Below are 21054 nucleotides of genomic sequence, written 5' to 3' on the forward strand. Positions count from 1 at the left end.
TTTAGATCTTAGTGATTTTAAGAAAAGAATGCAAAGAAAGAGACAGAGAAAAACACTAGAAGGAAAGGGAAAGGAAAGCTAAAGAAAATTATCTGACATTATCAGAGTGCACAAGAAGATATCTATATAAATAAGAGATAGAAGGTAAAGAGGAACTGCTATCACTTAAATCTCCTCATGTGAATTTTCAATGAAAGTTAAATAATCTAATCCCAAAGAATGGGCAGGTCAAAAAACAAATCAGAGAAACAATTATTACAATAAAGATAATGACAACATTATATGAACTGATGCTGAGTGAAATGAGCAAGACCAGGAGTTCATTATATACTTCAACAACAATACTGTATGATGACCAATTCTGAGGGACGTGGCCCTCTCCAACAATGAGATGAACCAAATCCGTTCCAATAGAGCAGCAATGAATTGAACCAGCTACACGCAGCAAAAGAACTCTGGGAGATGACTATGAACTACTACATAGAATTCCCAGTCCCTCTATTTTTGTCCTCCTGCATTTTTGATTTCGTTCACAGGCTAGTTGTACTCTATTTCAAAGTCTGATTCTTTTTGTACATATATTGTATTTAATTTATACTTTAACATAGTTAACATGCATTGGTCAACCTGCCATCTGAGGGAGGGGGTGGGAGGAAGGAGAGGAAAAATTGGAACAAAAGGTTTGGCAATTGTCAATGCTGAAAAATTACCCATGCATATATCTGGTAAATAAAAAGCCATTAAAAAAAAAAAGATAATGACAACAATAAGACAACAAATCAAAATTTGTGGGATGCACCCAAAGCATGACGTTGGAAAGGTCCTATCTCTAAATACTTATTTAAATAAAAGTGAAAGAGCAGAACAACTGAGCTAAGCACCTTTAAAAGCTACAAAAGCATCAAACTTAAAAGTACCAATTAAACAATAGATAGAAATCCTAAAAATCAAAGATTTTTAATCAAGATTAATAAAACTGAGGGTAAAAAAACAAAACAAAACATTGAACTCAAAAAGAAATGGTTTTGTAGGGGGAGAGAGAAATAAAATGGATAAACCATTGATTAATCTGAATTAAAAAAAAATAAGACAACTAAATTACCGATATAAAAAGTGAAAAGGGTAAATTCATAATCAATGAAGTTAAAGCTATTATTAGGGAATATTTTGCCTATGTCTCAATAAAATTGATGAACTAAATAGAGGGATATTTATTAAAAATATAAATTGCCCATATTACCATAACAAGAAATAGAATATTTAAATAACCCTCTCTGGGGGAAAATAAAACTGAACAAACCACAAATGATTTCCCTAAGAAAAAAGCCCAAGATGTATTTATAAATCAATTCTACCAAACACTTAAATAAATAATTAATTCCAATATTACTAGATGACTAGTTTGGAAAAATACATAAAGAAGTCCTACCAATTTCCTTCTATGACATAAATATGTTGTTGACACCTAAACTAGAGAGCATTAGGTACAGAAAGAAAATTATAAACTAATTTCTCTAATTTAAATTAATGCAAAAACTTTAAATAAAATATTGGCCAAGGAGATCAAAGCAATATAGTACAAAGAACATAATCAGGGTGGATTTACATCAGAAATGCAGGGCTGGTTCAACATTAGGAAAATTACATGCATCACTGATGATATGTCAATAACAAAACCCACAAAAATTATATGATTATTTCAACAGGCATAAAAAGCTTTTGAAAAAAATCCAATACTTATAACTGTTTTTAATGAAAGACCAGAAATCATAGGAATAAATTTAAGTTTCTTTAAAATATGAAGTAGTACCTATGTAAAACTAAGACTAATAAGATCAAGATGAAACAAGGATGTCCATTATTAATATTATTATTCAATATTGCAACAGAAATGCTATCTATGATATAAAAGAAGAAAAAGAAATTTAAGAAATAAGTATAGGAAATGACAAAACAAACTTATTTTCTGCAAATGATATGACTTAGAGAAACTTAGACAGCCAAAGAAAAACTTAATAACTTCAGAAAAGTTGCAAGATATAGGATAAATCTACAAAAAGCCTCATTATTTCCATAGATTATCAACAAAATCCAACAGGATGAGACTGAAAGAGAAAACTGATTGAAAATAACCACAGATAGGAGCAGCTAGGTGACACAGTGGATACAGCACCAGCCCTGAAGTCAGGAAGACCTGAGTTCAAATCTGATCTCAGAAATTTAACACTTAACTAGCTGTGTGATGTTGGGCAACTCACTTAACCCCAATTGCCTCAGAAAAAAAAAAAAAAAAAAGAAGAAAATAGCCACAGGCAGCATAAAATGCTTGACAAGACAATCTACCTGTCAAGACATACACACATAATTATAAAACATTCTTCACCCAAATAAAGACAGATTAAATAATAGAGAAATAATCATTATTCCTGGGTAGATTAAATCAACATAACAAGAATAACAATACTATCTATATTAAAAAAAAATAAGAGTAGTTGATCAATGGAGCATATTAGGTACAATATGTACAATATCCAAAGATCCCAGCAGTTGGGACAAGAACGTACTATCTGAGAAAAAACTTTTGAGAAAACTGAAAAGAATTTTGGTAGACTAACATTTCATATTATACACAAAGATTACCTCAAAATGGGTACATGATTTAGGGTGATATCATAAGCAAATTAGTAAAGAAGAGAAGAAATTACCTGCCAGATTTCTGGAAAGCAGAAGAATTCTTCTCTATATCAAGAGATAGAGAGGTTCGCAAGGAAGTAAAAAGGATCATTTTGATTACATAAAATTAAAAAACTTTGACATACACACAAAACCAATGTAGCTAAAATTAAAGTAAAACCAAGAAAGTAGGAGGAAATTTTAGTAGAAGTTTCTCTCATAAAAAAATCTCATTTGGAAAATATATAAGAACTGACTACCACTACCCAACTGATAAATGTTTTAAATCATTAATAATTAGAAAAGTGCAAATTAATATAACTCTGAATCATCAGCTAAGATGACCCCAAAAATAAATAAATAATTGAATGAGTGGATGAATAAATAACAAACAAACAAACAAATGCTAGAGAGAATGAAGGAAAATAGATGCACTAATGCATTTGTGACAATTGTGAACTAGAGTCCAGACATTAAGGAAAACAATTTGGAACTATGTCCAAAAAGCTATTACACTGTGCATATCCTTTGTATCTACAATACTGCTAGCTACTAGGTGTATATCCTAAACAGATAAAAGGATTCATCGATACAAAATCTATACAAAAATATTACTATGACTTCTTTTTATGGTATCAAAGAATTAAAAACTGAAGAGACACTTAAAAGTTGGGGAATGACGAAACAAGAGATGCACTGAGAATGCCCAGTGGGTAAAGTGCCACATCTAGAGTCAGAAAGGCTCACCTTTCAGAGTTCAAATCTGACCTCAGACACTGACTAGCTGTATGACTCTGGGCAAGTCATCTTGATATGCCTCCATTTCCTCAAGAGCACACTACTACAGAAGCTTTGCCAAAAAGCTTCAAATGGAGGTAAGAGTTATATACTACTAAAATGAGTGAATAACAACAAAAAGGTATGGTAGTTGAACTTGCTGGACTGCAATTGTGCTATTTTTAAAAAAGGGAGAAGGTTTGAGGATTTATGTGAACTAATGAAAAATGAGTTAAGCAGATCAGGAGAACAACTTATTAACAGCAATACTATTTTAAAACATCAATGTGAAAGACTTAGTAACAATCTGATCAACACAATGACCTATAACAATTCCAAAGAAGTCATAATGAAAAATACTATCCACTTCCAGATATAGAACTGACAGACTCAGAAGAGAAATTAAAGCATATTTTTTTCTGGTCTTTTTTGGGTATTTTTTTGTTGAGGAGGAGAGTGGCAGGAAAGGCCAGGGATCATGGCTAATGCAGAAATTGTTTCACATGACTTGCTATTTGTGATGGGTTTTGTATTAATTGTGTTCTCAAAGGATTAGGGAAAAGAAAAATTTCAAAACTAAAAATAAAATTGAATTTAAAATTTTTTTAAAGCTTTGCAATTTTTCAAATTTCAATTCTTTTCTTAGCACTACATATTGGGAAAAAGATTGCTACTGGGAAAAAAATAACTTTCAAATAGAGATAACTAGATAGTAAAGCAGATAGAAGCTAAGCTGCAGTTAAGAAGACCCAACTTCAAATTTGGTCTGAGACATACTCTAGCTATGTGTCCCTGAACAAATTATTTACATCTGTTTGCCCCTCTTTCCTCAACTACAAAATGAAGATAATAAAAGCATCTATCTCACAGGGTTGTATTAAAGAGGAAATGACATAATATTTGTGAATCAGATTACCTAGGATATAATTGGTACTATATATATATATATATATATATATATATATATATATATATATATATATATATATATATATATATATATGTATATATACACGCTCATTTCCTTCCCTAGTAAAATAACATGTAGTATGAGAAATTTTAAAGTCAATGTAGATAATAACTTGAATTTGTGAATAACCTGAAGCAACAAGAACCACTAACACTGTTATTTCCTGTCCATCTGCCTGTCTATATCCTTACTAAAGAAATAATGGCTAAGTGTAAGGGATGCTATCCTGTACCTGTGAGGTAAAGAAGCAGCACCACATATGCCTGACACTTTCTGTATGTACAAAGGGAAGACAATAAGTTACTTCCAGCTACATAAAAGCAACAGAACACAAACAACTACTTTTAGCTTTTAAATAACAAGCACTTCAAAACAAAAAAGAAAGAAGTGATATGTTTAGTCCCCAGTTGCTGGGAACATGAGAACTTGCTTTTAAAAAGATACATAAACACTTACAACTTTAACTGAAATTTCATTAAGTAATTAAGAGAGATCTTCTTTGGACTATATCTGAAAAATGGTTCTTAAATAAACTTAGTTTAAGTAATTTTTTTTAAATTTAAAGTTGCAGAGAATTACTGGAAAAAAAAAAACTTCACAAATTTCATAACAACATTACTGAAAAAAATTAAATCATCCAGCAAAATTTCTTGTTCATATTTATCCAGTGAGGAACATACAACAAAGACGGGGCAAAAGACTGTCTTCACCAGCAAAACTATACAACTGTAATGTATCCATGGATGGCATTAAGACATGAGGAGAATATTCCTATTTAATCTGTCCTTGTAAATTTTTCCCCAAGTTGTTATATCATTATATGACATATAACAACTCACTTTTGTATACTTACAATTCTCTAATGTGATTCTACTAATAACAAAATACTATATAGTATTACATAGCTCAAATTTTTAAGGTTCATTAATTGTACTAAAAAACTACAGTACCCTAGGGAATTTATTCTCAACATTTTTCAATCCATTGTCCACTTTGGGATATAGGAAGATACAGGGATCAATTTCTGCTTTCCAGTTTAAAAAAAAAAAAAAGAAAAAGAAAACTGCTATATTTCTAAAGTCATAAATTAATTACACATATTCATATATTGAATAAAAAAAACACATCACTGTCTTATTAGAAACATTAATAATATAAAAGATAAGCCCACAGATCATTTGAAGAAATACCAACAATCTCTGGTTCACACTCTTGACACTCATAGTCTTTGAACAAGTTTCTAAGGAAGATTTACAATAAATTAGATGTTTGTCAACTGAAAAAATATATAAATAAATAAAAACTTTTAAAAAAGTTTTTCATATAAGTTTATGTTTCTGAAGACTGAAGCTAATAAGATATATCTCCTCAGGAATTAAGATGGCACGTAATCCACTGATATCATATCTAACAAGACTATTTTCCCCATAACAACTCAATAATGGGTGGCTTCTAAGTTCTAGACATGTGTAAGAGACATCTAAAATGTTGAAACATTTATAATTATCATATACCAAGAGGTTCTTTTATATACAAATATTATGTTAAGTCATAACTTATCAATATTTATCAAGAAACAAGTTTCCTCCCAATTTAAAATGTACTTGTATTGGATTTTTAGAGCAATTACTTCTAAAATACAAATTCAGTATCTCTTAAAAGAAAATGTTGAGTCATTAAAGAATTGAGTTTAACTATATGAAAATAGAATACTTCTCAAATATACTTGTATATTAAATAAAACAGCCATTTACTTTTTACAAGACTGCCACAGACACATGAAGTTTTGTCCAGGTTTTTTCATTTGTTCCCCATGTTGACTGGATGTACTGAATGGAGGTGGCTGAGAACTGTTATGCTGGCCCTGTACTTGAACAGTTGGTACTGGTGTCACAGGTGTGCTCTGTTGAAAAATTACAAATGCATGGGTTTTTAAATAACAAAGGAAAACATGTTCACATTTTATAATTCATTCTAACAATTCTACATGAAAAAATATGCATCTATCTATTAATATACTGAGTGCTTTCTTTTTCTTACATATTTTAAATTTAAAAAGTACATGTGGTTACCTGAAAAATCTTTAAAAATATTCAGATCCTTTAACTTTACATAGAAGCACATAAGCAAAATTTTGGTAAATAAATTATATTTAATCATCACTAAAGCATTTAAATAATTTAAAAAATTTTAACCATAAATTAAAAAAAAATTTACCCATAAATCTTAAATAGGATATTTCAACCCATAAGAAAACTAGTAGTTTCTAAGTTGAAACACTAAATATTTTCACATCTTTGATTAAAATTTACTAATATGCTTCACATAGGCCAGTAGGAAACACAGACAAAACAATATAACAATGTACTTAGGCATATGTAGAAATCTATGATCAATTAATTCATTAAATTAACTTCTAAGATTAACTCTTTAATGAGGTGAGTTTTTCTTCATTAATTCATGTTAAAAGATTTATATTTGTTTTTAAAAACTATTGTGTAATGGCAAACTATTCTCTGTTTCTTTCCTCTTAAGTATTTTTTCCCCAAATTTACACCCCAACACTAAGAAATTATATATTTAATTTTAGTAGTGACTTGTATAAGAGGAAAAATGGGTTTTTTTTGTATGAGAAATTAATGTAGTTTGTTTTTAGTTTCTGACTACATATCAGATTGTATTTAAAATATTCAGCTCAATTATTTTATTTTATTATCTTTTTTGTAAAGAAATTTTGCCACATAGATAATAAATTTCACAAATGATTCAAATTATAAATTTAAAACTTTTATAATCAAAAACTTTTAACAAAATGAAAGTATATGATTATATTTTAGTATAAAGGGAAGAAAATATACAACTATTTAACAAAAAAAGGAACTAAAAGAAAAGAAGTTGTAATAATTGTTACTCTTGATGCCTGAAATCCTCCTTCCTGGGAGAATGAAAATGGCTTTTAGTAGTTAAAAAGATTGTCAATCAATATTTAGTAAGAATGAACCATGTTCAATTTGCAACAGAAGACAATAAGAAGTATCAAGAATTTGTGACCTTGGCTCATAAGAGCTTACAATCTAGTTTGTGAAATCTCATGCATATCAAAAGCTAACAGTATAAAGAATGATAAACACCAAACAACAAGTAGAAGGAGAGGAAGGAGAAAGTCATTCCTTTATTGGAAATGGGAAAGAACAAGCTTTGTGAATATTGAAACTAGGCCTTGAGTGATAGGTACAAATCAGGTAGGCAGATAAAGGTAGGAATGGTATTACAAGTAATGTAAATATTATAAACAAGAACACAAAAGCAATATATATTCTGGAGAAGAGAAGTAAAACAGATTCCCTCTAGTATAGTTTATGTTGAAAAACAGAAAAGTTTGGAATGTCAAATTGGGACAATAAATAGCAGGTTAACAACTGCCCTGCACATAACAAAGAGTCATTGAAGGCTAGTGATAGAGGAAGAAAATAATGAAGGTGCATATTTAAAGAGATTTACCAGTGTCAAACTAGAATTAGAGAAAATGTAAGTAGGCACTCCAGCCTAATTATTGCACGAGGACACTTTGGAGCTGATACTTTAAGAATGTCACCTTTTAGGTCCTCAGTCTTCTTGACCTTCTTTTCTCTATAGCTTCCAGGACACCATTATCTCCTGGATCCTCATCCAAGCCAGGCCCTCTCCCCAGGGGACCTGGGGCTTTCTGGTGGCTCTCTGCACTTGTGACTCAGGCACCTGCTGCCCTTCAGTCCTCTCCATATGCCTTCCAGCTGACCTCTGTCCAAAACCGGACGCCCTGAGCCCACTCTGATTCCCAACCTCCCCATCATGGTTGGGGGAACGGCTACCCTGCCAGTCTTCTGGGCTAGCTGTCTCCTCCTCAGGATCTCTGACCACTCCCCTCCTCCCCGTGGCCTGTGACCCCCACATCTCTCCCATCTTCTTTTCTGGCACCAGCAGATACAGCTTCTGGGCACTTACAGCAGCCTGCTCTGCCGACCAGCCCTGCTCTTCACACTCTGCTGCCAAAGTGGTATTCCTATAGCAGAGTGCTTTCTCTGTCATCTCTCTATTCAATAAACTCAAGTAGCTTTTTATCTTCTCCAACATCAAATACAAAACCTGTTGTTCACTGTTCACAACCCTTCACAAGGCAGCTCATCTGTCCATTCTTCTGATGCTTATTCTCTTCTCCTCCCTCTCAAACTGTCTATCCCCTGGCTATTCCACAAACAAGACCCCTCCCATCTCTGGGCTCCAGACATTTTCTTTGGCTATTCTCCATGCCAGGAATGTTCTCCCTCCATTTCTAACTCCTGGTTCTCTGGCTTGCTTCAAGTCCCAACTAAATTGCCACCTTCTACGGATTAATTCTAGTATTTTCCCTCTGTTTATTATTTCCTTTTTAACTATGCATACCTTGTTGGTACACATTTGCACACTGGATTACGATTGTCTCTTGCCTTTCCCCAATCCTTAGCACAATGATTGGTACATGGAAGTGTACTTCTTATTAAATCCTTATTAGTTTGACTGACAAAAACAAAAGTGGCACAGTTGAAAGCTATGTTTTTCCATAATTGGTGGAAAGTAAACTTGTAGAATATTTTTGGAGAACAATGTGACAATTAAAAAAAAAATACCTTTTAGTTCACTATCTTTTGACCTCACTGTAAAGAAGACAGCCTGAAAACTTTATAAAAACAAAAAATAAGCTACCTATGCAAAGATTTTCATGTTAACAGCATATGTAATTGTAAAAAAAACTGAAAACATTCTAAATGTAAACTGATAGAGGAATAGTTTAATTATAGAACATGAATATAATGAAATGTCATAATGTAATTAACTAAATGGGTATAAGGTATATAAAGAAATCTGAAAAAAATCTATGTAAAATAATAATAATAATAACAATAACAACAGAACCAGAAGAATAGATACTAACTGCAAAGAAAAAAAAGAAAAAGAGTATAAGAATGAATGGAAAATAAAGAATCCTGTAGAGGATGTAGTAAGAGCAATGGAAAAACATTTCATTTTGTGTGCTGAAATAATACTTAGCTCATACTTTTACTATCACAATATCTACAATGTCTAATGAAGTGGTGGAAATAATATAAATCCCTGGCATTTGTATAATAATTTATCTTCCCAAAGCATTTTTGTAATTGTCACCTTTTAAGCAGCAAATATTTTAAATAAAACAGTAGGAAAAGATGATAGAAAATGAATCATATGCAAACAATTTTCTCTGGCATAAGTTTACCCTCTTGAACTAAGTATGGAAACACACACACACACACACACACACACACACACACACACACACACACACATTTTTAAATAATATGAAAATATAAGCTGAAGGTATTATTAGTTCTTAGTAATGCATTTCCTATGAGTTAAAATAAGGTGCTACACTAGCCCAAATATCAGTGCAACTGTGGATTTCTGGGGAAAGAATCAAATTCCTGTACTTCTAGCTTAATTGATTCCTGGCTATATGTGAACTTTATATTCCTAGGCTATATACTTGTTTTCCTAATACTTGATAATTGTCAACTTTTTGATGAAAAAAAACAAAAAAAACAAATGGGCTATGCAAATATCATTGTCAATGGCATTTCACATAGCTATATTCCACCTAATTTCCTATAGGAAGATATTTTTAATAGGCTTTATAAAAATATTAAAAACAACAGGTAAGAGAAATGCATACATTAGACAAAGGAAGAAACAAAGCAAGAATGGGGAAAATATAAAAAGAGGCAATATTTTTATGTGTAATTATTTCATATATGGACATCTATTGTGCTATAACAGGAATACAATAAATCCTAAAGATTTAAAAGATAAAAATCCTTTATCCAAAAGAGGATAAAGTGTTATGGTTAAACTCAATGGATAAATAATGAGGTGTTAGATGACATCCCTTGTTCTTGGAAAATCTCTTTTTGCCTTCAGACATCTATTTTCATTTTTTTCTTCCAATTAGCCATAGTTCCTTGCCTTTTTCGAATAGTTCTTATTATTTAAGATCTTTCTAAACACAAGCATCCTATATAGCCATTAAAGTCTCTACATAATCTAAAGCAAGCCCTCAAAAACTACTTGAACATCTCTTGGAAAACCCTGACATAAAACCAGTACAGAAAAGGAAACAGCAATGTTCTCCACATGATGACCTATTTAGGTAACAATTAACTCTTCACAATGAAAAAATGTAAGTTGAAGCAAGTTTTAATGTCGTTTATCTTTGGTGTTCTATTTGGTATTTTGTATTTAATATGTTTTTTATTTCTCCCTAAAATGAGCTAATATTTAAATTTCAACCATTTAAAAAATTGCTACAAATAAATTACAGCTTCAGAATAGAATTTCAGATGTAAACCATGACTAAAAATTGAATACAATAGATATATGCTAAGTATAACAGACAAAAGTTTAAAATTCACAATGCTTTAAACATCTACCATTAAAAAAAAAACCAAAAAAACAAACATTTTAATTCTTGGTACTATACTTTAGCAAGGGCATGGATAAACTTAATAGAGACCCGAAGAGGGCAACCATGATAGCAAATGACCTCTGGATCATATCATATGTCTATTGGTTGAAACAAAAGGGGGATATTTAGGCTAAAGAAAAGAATATTTGCAAAGCAATATAATAGTTGTTTTGTTTAATTTGACCCAAGAGGATAAAATTGTGAAGTTTTAAAAACAAATTCAGTTTGATGTAATAAGAAAAACGTCATGGCAAGTAGGCTTTTCTAACAATAAACAATACTGGCTTAGGTGGTTGCAGGTTACCTCTAAAGGGATGCCTTTAAACAAAGACTGAATGATAACATCATAGATTCTTTTGGTGACTACACAGATAAAGATTTATCTGAATTGGATAGCTGCTGATGTTCTTTTCAATTATGAGAATGTGCGATTCTAATTCTGAGATTTCATTCTGGAGAAAAACTTTTTGTAAGTATAGCCTTAAGAATATACACTATTCAAATTGTTCTCTAACAAGATACCACAAGTTTAGAGTTCTACCATTAATGAGTGTCTCTTTCTTTTGTTTCTGTCACTCTCTGTCTCTCTCTCTCTCTCACACACACACACACATACACACACAAAATGTACTGACATACTAAAATTTTGGAAGTTCTAAAACTTCATAAGAAAATATAAACCCAAACGTCTTAAAGGCAACTTTCATAGCTTTTTATAGGTAATTGGGAATATATCAATAATGCTTATGCTGTTGAGCTTTTAAAACGATATTATATCTAAGTAATTCAGATATATAAAGACACTAAAATTATGATTCAGTGAATTACATAGGGCTCTTCTTAAAATTGGCTAATTTTGTTAATTGTCATAAATTATCTAGATTTCTATTTTCTTCTCGGGATAATTACTTCTAGGAGAAGAGAACAGGAGAGTACCATGTAATCAACTAGAAAATGTTTAATAGAGGATAAGAAATACAGTAACTAAACTTTCTCAATTTTTTTTAGTAAGTTAAACTAAATTTGAAAAAACCTAGTTGGAGGGAAAAGGTTAGCATTCACTAATCAGTTTATCAATTAGTTTGAAGCACTTGTTTAAAAAAAACTACACATACTGAAATATTCTAGCACTTCTAAAAATTTAGAAAAAAATATGCATGCAAAATTACATATCTACACATAAGTATGTACTACACAAAATATATTAATTAGAATGATATCATGATTATAAGTATTGAAATTCAAGTAGATATTCTTCTGTAAAGTAACCTGCTAAAAGAATATGACATCACAATATGTTACTTTAACACCTGCTATTCTTTTTTATATCTGCAAGGTCCAATTTTGGCCCATTGTTGAAAGCGATTATTGACATTTTTTCAATTACTAATGGCAACCAAAAAGCCAAATTAGAATAAGATCAATTAGGTTTGGCATTAGGATGAAGGGAGTAAAACCATAAGATAATGATAAGGTAAGGATAATGATAAACACAAGCATTTAAGGACCGGGGACTGAGCAAGCTCCACATGGCAACAAATAAAGCATTTCAGTTATCTTAATTTTCATAACTTGAATGTGATCTCAGAATTTCCATATGGATATAATTTGATCAGAGAATTTTTTTATGTTAAGTTTTTCACAATTTTGATTGAAAATATTTTGGAAGACATGGTAGAAATTTGAGAATCAGAGAAGAATAAAATGACAAAAATTATATGATATTGTTTAGAGCAGAGCTCCTTAAACTTTTTTCACTCATGACCTCTTTTTTGCCCAAGAAATTTTTGTTATCAAAATTATGTAGATACATAAAATAGATACACCAATCAAACATTTACTGACAATGAATCATAATTTCTTAACCCTTACATTCGGTTATGAGACCCTACACAGAGTCACAACTCAATAGTTTAAGAAGCTGGTGTTTAGAGGACAGTCACGTCTAAATTCAAGATAATAAATATAGTTAATAAAATTTAATATATAATAGTATCAAGAAGAAATTTGGTAGTATTTTTTAAAAACAAAAAGACTTCTCTGAGATTCATTATTTAAGGATAGTGACTAGCAAGTTGCTTACAAAAATATTCTTCAAAATGAAGAAACACAAAAATTGTCTTTGTACCACTTGCAAAATAAGGAAAAAAAGACTTTAAAGCATATATATAGCTGGATAATCACTTTTTCCCAAAACAAAGATATAATGAGTTAGTTTGATCAGCATTAAGCAAAAAAAATAAAGTTCTTTAAATTATGTGCAATTAATGTTAAAGTCACCTGACTTTAAAAGTACATATGACTTCAATAAGAACTGGGGAATGAAAGCACAACAGCTTTGATACACTATAACTTTGAAACAATGTAACTTGACAAGTTTTCGGGGGTGAATAAAACAGATTAACTAGCGATTGAACTGCCAAACAAATTTTACAAAATTGATAAAATATCATCACAATTTTAATGATAAAAGAAACAGGAGAGTGAACATACCTGCGTGGCTATGTTCTGTACATATGATGATGGATGCTGCTGCTTTTGGTGAACAGCACTTTCTATTGCTACTTTAGCTACAGTGCTTGGATCCGCTCCTGCTGGTACTGCAACCATTGTTGCACTACAGCCAGCATTATTGGGGTCACTGATTGTAACAATTCTAACTCCTACTTTATTTGGAATTCCTGGGACTGTTTCCCTATCAATATCCTCTGCTGGCCTCTTTACAGTTTTGCATTCTGCTGTGCCATTAGTAGACCGAACTTCAGATGATAAGGGAGACTGGGACGATCTAGATCCTGAGTGGGGTACTGCTATGATTGGATGTCCCTGTATAACAGAGGCTGCAGTATGTGGTGAGACAACTACACTTGGGCGTTGCTGAGGCACATCTGAACTCAAACTTGAAGCTAAAGGTCCATTAGGCAAATCAGTGTTGGTACCACTAAGTTGCTGTGTTATCACATTTGTGGCCTCCTGTATACTGCTTACAGATGGTGACCCACCCAAAGTTAATACAGGTCCATTGGAAATTCTTTCTATTTGATCACCTTTGGCAGTATCTTGCTGAGTGGCATCTAAATTCCCTTGTTCCACTGGAGATATCTCACCATTTCCCACATGATTGGAAGTTTTGTGATTTGGAATGTTTTTGCTTAAATGAGAACCATCTCCTTTATCAAAATCACAGATTCCATTAACGAGGGGTTTCTTCAAATCACTTTTGAATTCTTGTGTATCCATCTGTTCCAAGTTCTGCTTTCCAAGAGCTCCATTCTCACCCAAATCTAATGAAGGCCCATTACTGATTTGTGAGCCCTGGGTGGTCTCATTTTGACTTTTCCCTGAGTTTGAAGGAGGTAGACTTGAGTCACTATACTTTCTTCCATTTAAAAGACTTCCCACCTGCATTTCATTTTCTTTTGTATCCCCATTGCTGGTGTTTGCAACTCCTTTTCGACAGGATGGGTTTTCCATGACTTCTATTTTACGTTCGTGAACATGTAAACCTGTTGCTTCCTTTGCTTCCTCCTCCTTTTGGCAAATTATTTTATCACCTTTGAATGGGGGAGCAGCAGCAGTAGCACATGGTGATTGTCCAGCTGGAGGTGCTTGAGTAGCTGGAAGTGTTTGCACCTGAAGTCCAACTCCTGTTTGAGTTCCACTCATGGTAATTCCTGCTGGAGCAATGATCTGAGTTGCATTTCCCTGACTCACAGTTGCAGTAGCAAAACTAGTATTTGGCACAACTGTTATGGTAACCTGGTTGCCAGAAGTCCCTTGGAAGATAGTTGCTGGGCTATTTGAGATCAGTGGGCCTGGCAATATTTGTAAGTTAGAGATAGGTACTGTCTGTACTCCCCCTGCTGGGGGGATTGCACTTTGGACCAGCTGAACATTTTGCTGCCCAACCAATAGCTGCTGACCTTGAGACTGTCCTTGTACTCCAAAACCAGGTGTTTGGTTATTGGTCACCTGATAAACCACCTGAGGGCTAGGGGCTCTTGCATTATTAGGAGGAGGAATCTGTGGTGCTGGGAGTATCAGTTTACCACCTGGGGTGGAAGGACCTCTCTTTGGAAGTAATAACTGTTTTATCAGACTAGATTCACCAGAAGCAGGCTGACCAACTCCTGTGCTAGTTTGCTGTGGCTGAACTTGCATTTGTACCTGTTGTGGCTGCTGAACTTGGACTTGTACCTGCTGTGGTTGAGATGCTGGTGAATGCTGCTGCTGTTGCTGCCTTTTCACAGATAGCATCTGACTGACAGTTGGAGGAGGCCCCTGTGATTGAGGAGTAGAAGGCGGAGATGACATAACAGTCGGGACTTGGCTATTTGTAACTGGTCCAGGTGACGGTGAGGAAGATGGAGTTAAGTTTGGCTGTCCAGGTAGCTGGACCGTTTGACTAGCTGGGATCGTAGTTGGATTAGCAAGAACAATTTGGTGAATGGCTGGTGCATATGTCTGACCTTGTTGAGCTGGCTGGCTCACAATCACTACACTCTGTTGGGTTTGCTGTTGGGACTGCTGGATAGGCTGCTGTACTACTGTGGATGTAACTTGCTGAGAGGGGAGGGGTTTGGGCGCAATGTTCTGAAATCCTACCCTGGAGGTCTGTGGACTTGGGACTCCAGCTATTGTAACCATTTGGCCAGCTGCTACTTGGAAACTTTGTACTGAAGTAGCAGAGACGATATTAGATGCTGAAGTTGTTACATATTGCGGGGGTGTGATGATGACAGTGTCTTGTTGCTGGTTACTAGAAGATGACGGCTGAGATGAAGTTTGCACAGGTTGGGATGATGTCGTGATTAACTGTTGACCTTGTGAAACTGTTGAAGGGCATGCTGGTAAGTTCTGTACTCTGCCAAATATATGGCTCTGTGGTACAGCTTGCTGAATTACTGTAACAGGAGTGCCTGAGGAGATTTGTCCTGGGACTACTGCATGTAGTGGGGATTGCTGCTGAATGACAGGAGGATGATGAAGCAATGTTTGAGAGCTGACAACAGTCACTGGCTGTGGTCCTGCAGTATGATTCTGAACAAGGGAGGCCTGTGCAGCTCCCCCTCCAACAGCAATACTACCAGGAACTGCCGTTGGAGGAATAGTACTCTGAATTACTGCAGCCTTAACTACTTCACAAGAAATTGGAGCTTTATTTTGTATCACAGTCACTGTAGCGTTTTGTTGCTGCTGGGTATGAACCGAAGGATTTGGTGGAATTCTAGAAACAGTCTGTGCCACAGTATGAACACCTTGGATTGGAAAAGACATTTGTGTTGCAGTCAAATTTGAAGACTGGCTATTAACAGGAGTCCGCTGAAAATGATTTCCTATAGTTTGTGGTCCATGTGGGATTCCTGAAAATAGAGGAAAAGCAAATCAAACTAAGGAATCAAATCCAGCGTTAAGCAAGAATTCATCCTTCCATGCAACTGAAAAAAAGATGTACCTATTAGATTTTAATATAGTAAACAATTTGTGTGACAAGTTTCAAGAGAAATCATCTTGACACACAGCATTATTTATCTCACAAAACTATAAACTAAAGAAGCTGGTCTATAACTTTGTAGGAAAGTCATAAAAGTTATTTCATTATCAGTTAGCTGTTTTTAGCTTTTGATTTATAACTAAATTAACTTCAATTGAAAAAAAATGTAATAATAAATTAAAACCTGCTGGTGAAGGAGTTGGAGACACATCTGGAACAGATTCAACACGAACCACAGGTGTAGAAGTTGATTGTTGCTGATAGTACATCTGAATGGGAAGTGGTATTGCCCTTCGTTTTACCCCTACTACATGAATATGTGCCTGCCCATTGTTATTTGGATCCTCCACTCTCTTCACTGTATGATTCGGAAAGACCGTTCTGTCAAACACAAGTATGTTTATTAGCTTTTAGAACCACCACTAATTCCCCACAAGACTTCTAACAAAGGTCAAAGTAGAACATTACATTGTTTTAGCAGAAATACTGGCCATTCATTATATTTGCCATTTCTATTCATTTTTTGCAAAAACAAAACAAACAAGTCAAATAAGCAAAGTATTGGAAAATGGCCTTTTAATTTTTTAACTGATAGTAACTTATTTAGAAATTTTGATTGGATTTTGTGAAATTCCTACTGTCTTGTGATTTATTTAATAGTTAATTATTCTTTATTAATATTAATATTTAAATAACATTTAATATTTAAACATCACATTTCTAGAAAACTAAAATCTTTAAAAGACTACTATTATGATGAAAAAATACTAAATTAGACTCAATTCCTTATTTTTAAAAGTCTTTTAATAGTCAATCCAATATTATAATTAAAACCTTATCCATGAAATTTCAATTCTACCTATCCTCAGTATAGCAATACAAGATACAAGATTCTAGATATTGGTGAGCTTTTAAACTGAACAAATATTTGGAATTGCCGCCCCACACTCCCGCCCCCTGATAACAATAACAGCAAAACAAAAATATGATGAATCTTGATAATTTTATTTAAGAAATATGGTCTATAGAGCATAGATCCTACCGAAGACATTTATAAAATCCAGTTGATGTCAGGATTCCACCACGGGCTAATTTACTACAGGTTGAAAGGTATTCAGAGTACATTTCTGCTCGGGAGACTGAACAATCTGAATTCACTTCAAAATGTGCATTCAACCTAAAAGAAAACAAAAACAACACTAAATTTGGGATCATATTTTAAAATACTGAAACAATTCAATAATACTGTCAAAATTTTGTACTAATTAGCTTTGCACTAAATTTCAAAGAAGTAAACAATCTTATTTGTCAAAGGTACAGAGTGCCTCTGAACCCTGCTGCTTTGATAACTTGTAAGTGGGTAGGATGATAAAAGTTGAAGTAATAACAGAATGTACACTTTGATCAATTCAGCCTTTGAGATGAGGTGGTCTAATGAAAAAAGATTCTTAAATATATTGTTATCCTAGCTACACAATCAAATTGTGCACAATTTCCCCTTTTGTGAACAAATCTTCCTAGTGGTTGATATACATGTAAATAGGAAAATCTGAATTCCCCTCTCTCCCCTCCCCCAGCAGGAAATATCTCTGTGACTTAAGAAAAGTAAGACATTTATGTCATGAGAGTCAGAGTGAGAAAGTCGCCATTTATCAAAGTGAAGTTTGGGTTGAATCCCAGGTTTAAAAGGATAGGAGCTTGTGATGACTAACTATAAAATCAAAGAAACTTACAGTTGTCCCTTTAAAGTAGGAAAGTCTATCTCCTGGCCAAGCACTTCTAGAAGATGGCCTAGCTATTTTGCTTCAGGAATCATTTATAATAAAAGGCAGTTCCCTCAAAAGGTCCACTTTCCCATCCCCTATCTTGTCTAAATGTGATGTTATGATATGGGAACCACTAGCCAATACCTACAATCAAGATTTATTGGTCTAAACACGTAAGAGAAATGAACAATGAACCATTTGTTGCAAATTTTATGAAGTACATTCTATTATTCAGTCATTTTCCACTTATGTCCAACTCTCTATGACCCCATTTGGGATTTTCTTAGCAAAGATACTGGAATGCTCATGGCTCTTTTCAACAACAAGGTAATTTAGACCAGTTCCAATGATCACTTTGTGATGAAAAGAGCCATCAACACCAGAGAAAAGACTCTGGGAACTGAGTATAGACCACAACATAGTATTTTCACTCATTTTGTTCTTTGCTTGCATTTTTTTTTCTCATTTTTTTCCTTTTTTGATTTGATTTTTCTTGTGCAGCAGAATAATTACATAAATATGTATGCATGTATTTTTACCATATTTAACATATATTGGATTACTTGCTATCTAGAGGAGGGGTAAGAGAAAGGGGGTGGATTGCAACACAAGCTTCTGCAAGGGTTAATATTGAAAAATTATCCTTGTATATGGTTTGAAAATAAAAACTTTAATTTTTTTAAAAAAAGAAATCTTTCCAAAATAATGAAAATCACAACAGAAAAAAAAAAAAAAACAAAAAAACAGATATACTGGAATGCTTTGGCATTTTCTTCTCTAGCTTCATTTTACAAATGAGGAAATTGAGGCAAACAGAGCCAAGTGGCTTGCTTAAAGTCACATAGCAAATTGAGTGTATAAGGCCAGAGTTGAACTCAGGAAAGTGAATATTTTTCACCTAGAATGTGCCATCTAGCTGCACTATACTAGCTTCAGTTCTCATAAATAAGTATGTAGGGTCAACTGAAGGAATATTTAGGTGCCTGGTTCCCAAAGTGATGAACACGCGTATCTAGGAGAGTATAATATAAACATTAATTGTACACTGAAGAGTGAGTAAAATCTACCGGGCCACCTAGTTTGTGAAGTGTCTAGTACCTTTAACATACTCAATTGCCTTGTGGTTTGAAGTCTGTGTGGACCAGAGGCACCCTCTTTGCCTGTGGGCCATAAAACTAGTTCTGGCTGAACCAGATTAAAATGTACATGGGAAATATTTAACAAAATTTTTTGAAAATACAGTAAAACAAAGATAACATTGCATTTTAAAAATTAAGACAATATGTATCCTGAATGGCTCCTTGTGTATGGCTTAATGAGGGTCCATTTTTATCTGAATTTGATACTGATGATGGACAATATAACAGAATTCAGCAGAAGCTCAGAGATTCTGAGAGGAGGAGGAAGGTGGATCCATAGGGGATGTCTAGTAGAGGGCCTAGTTTGTTACTTCAAAGATATCATCTTTAGATGTTAAGAGCAGGTACTTAATGATATTTGTTGAGTTGATTAAGATGACTGACAGGATGGAGATAATATCATTATTATCATAATAACTAGCATTTATATAGTATTTCAGAGTTTGTAAAGTATGTAAGTTATCTCATTCCATAACAAAACTTCTGATATGCTTACATAGTGAGTAGTACCCCTAGAAAAGGGAAAGTTTAACATGGTATACAGTGGGTGAGAGTGCTGGATTTAGAATCAGAAATATTTGATTTCAAATCCTACCTTACTAGCAGTGTAACCATGGACAAGTCACTTAATAAGTCTCCTATTTCTCATCTGCAAAATGGGAATTTAATACTCATACCTCCCTCACAAATCTATTGTAAGTCAAAATAATGTTAGTAAAGAATTTGTAAACTTTAAGTATTAAGTAAATATATCATTATTAATACTGCTAATCCAAAACATGAAATATTGACAAAGCATTTTTGGCTGATGCAGGACAAGAACGAATGATATTTTTTTTTTTCTCATCTAGCCACCCCTATAAAGGTCAAGATAATAAAATAAAAATATATAAATAATAATATATAATAAAATAAAATAATAATAAAAAATAGGGATGCTTTAGAATGGAAGGAGAATATGGATAATTGTTAAGTAGAAATTTTTCTAGAAGCACTAGGTTGTATAATTGAGACTACTTGGAATAGGATAAAAATACTTCATAATGATGAAATATGTAGCTCATTTATGTAAGTAAGTAAAAAGACAATCTTTCCATCTTTGGAGAAAGAAGTTACTGTGGTAAGTAATCATATGAGACAGAAATCATCATAAGAGATCATCATAAGAAATAAGAAAGATGGAGTCAAGGAGAATCAAGAAAAGTAAAATGAAAAGCAAGGCAAAAGAAAAAACAAATTCTGGAAGATACTTGATCACAGAGAACAAGATTTACAAAACTACAGTCCAACATATTTATAAATCTTTCCCCCAAAGCTAAAAATTGTTCAATATATTATCATGTATTTAAATATATATGGAAGGAAAAATGTTGTACCTAAAGAGTACACAATAAGATATAACTCCTTACCTCATAAGTTATGCAGTGCTAAGCAATGCTAGATGTTAGTACATTTGGCTCTAATGTGATATATTAAGAGTACAGATTTTTAATCAATCATTTATCTTTCAAAGACCATGCTTTAACTTTTATTAAAACTAGTGGTGCATGTAACATGTATGGGATTGTCTGTCATCTAGGGGAGGGGGCAGAGGGAAGGAGGGGAAAATTGGGAAAAGAAGTGAGTACAAGGGATAATGCTGTAAAAAAATTACCCATGCATATGTAATGTCAAAAAAATTATAATTATAAAATTAATAAAAAAAGAAACTAGTGGTGTAG

General features: G+C 33.1%; 1 protein-coding gene across 1 annotated transcript in view; it reads right to left on the reverse strand.

The window, feature by feature from the left end:
- ARID2 (AT-rich interaction domain 2) overlaps positions 1-21054 on the reverse strand; it is a 192344-nt gene that overhangs the window by 19822 nt on the left and 151468 nt on the right. Inside the window, 4 exon segments of the mRNA XM_074269452.1 lie at positions 6175-6323; positions 13428-16297; positions 16613-16809; positions 17471-17605. Of these exon segments, the coding sequence (XP_074125553.1) occupies positions 6175-6323; positions 13428-16297; positions 16613-16809; positions 17471-17605 (3351 nt within the window).

This window comes from Sminthopsis crassicaudata, chromosome 5 (genome assembly GCF_048593235.1).
Source record: "Sminthopsis crassicaudata isolate SCR6 chromosome 5, ASM4859323v1, whole genome shotgun sequence".
In the NCBI taxonomy this organism is placed as follows: Eukaryota; Metazoa; Chordata; class Mammalia; order Dasyuromorphia; family Dasyuridae; genus Sminthopsis; species Sminthopsis crassicaudata.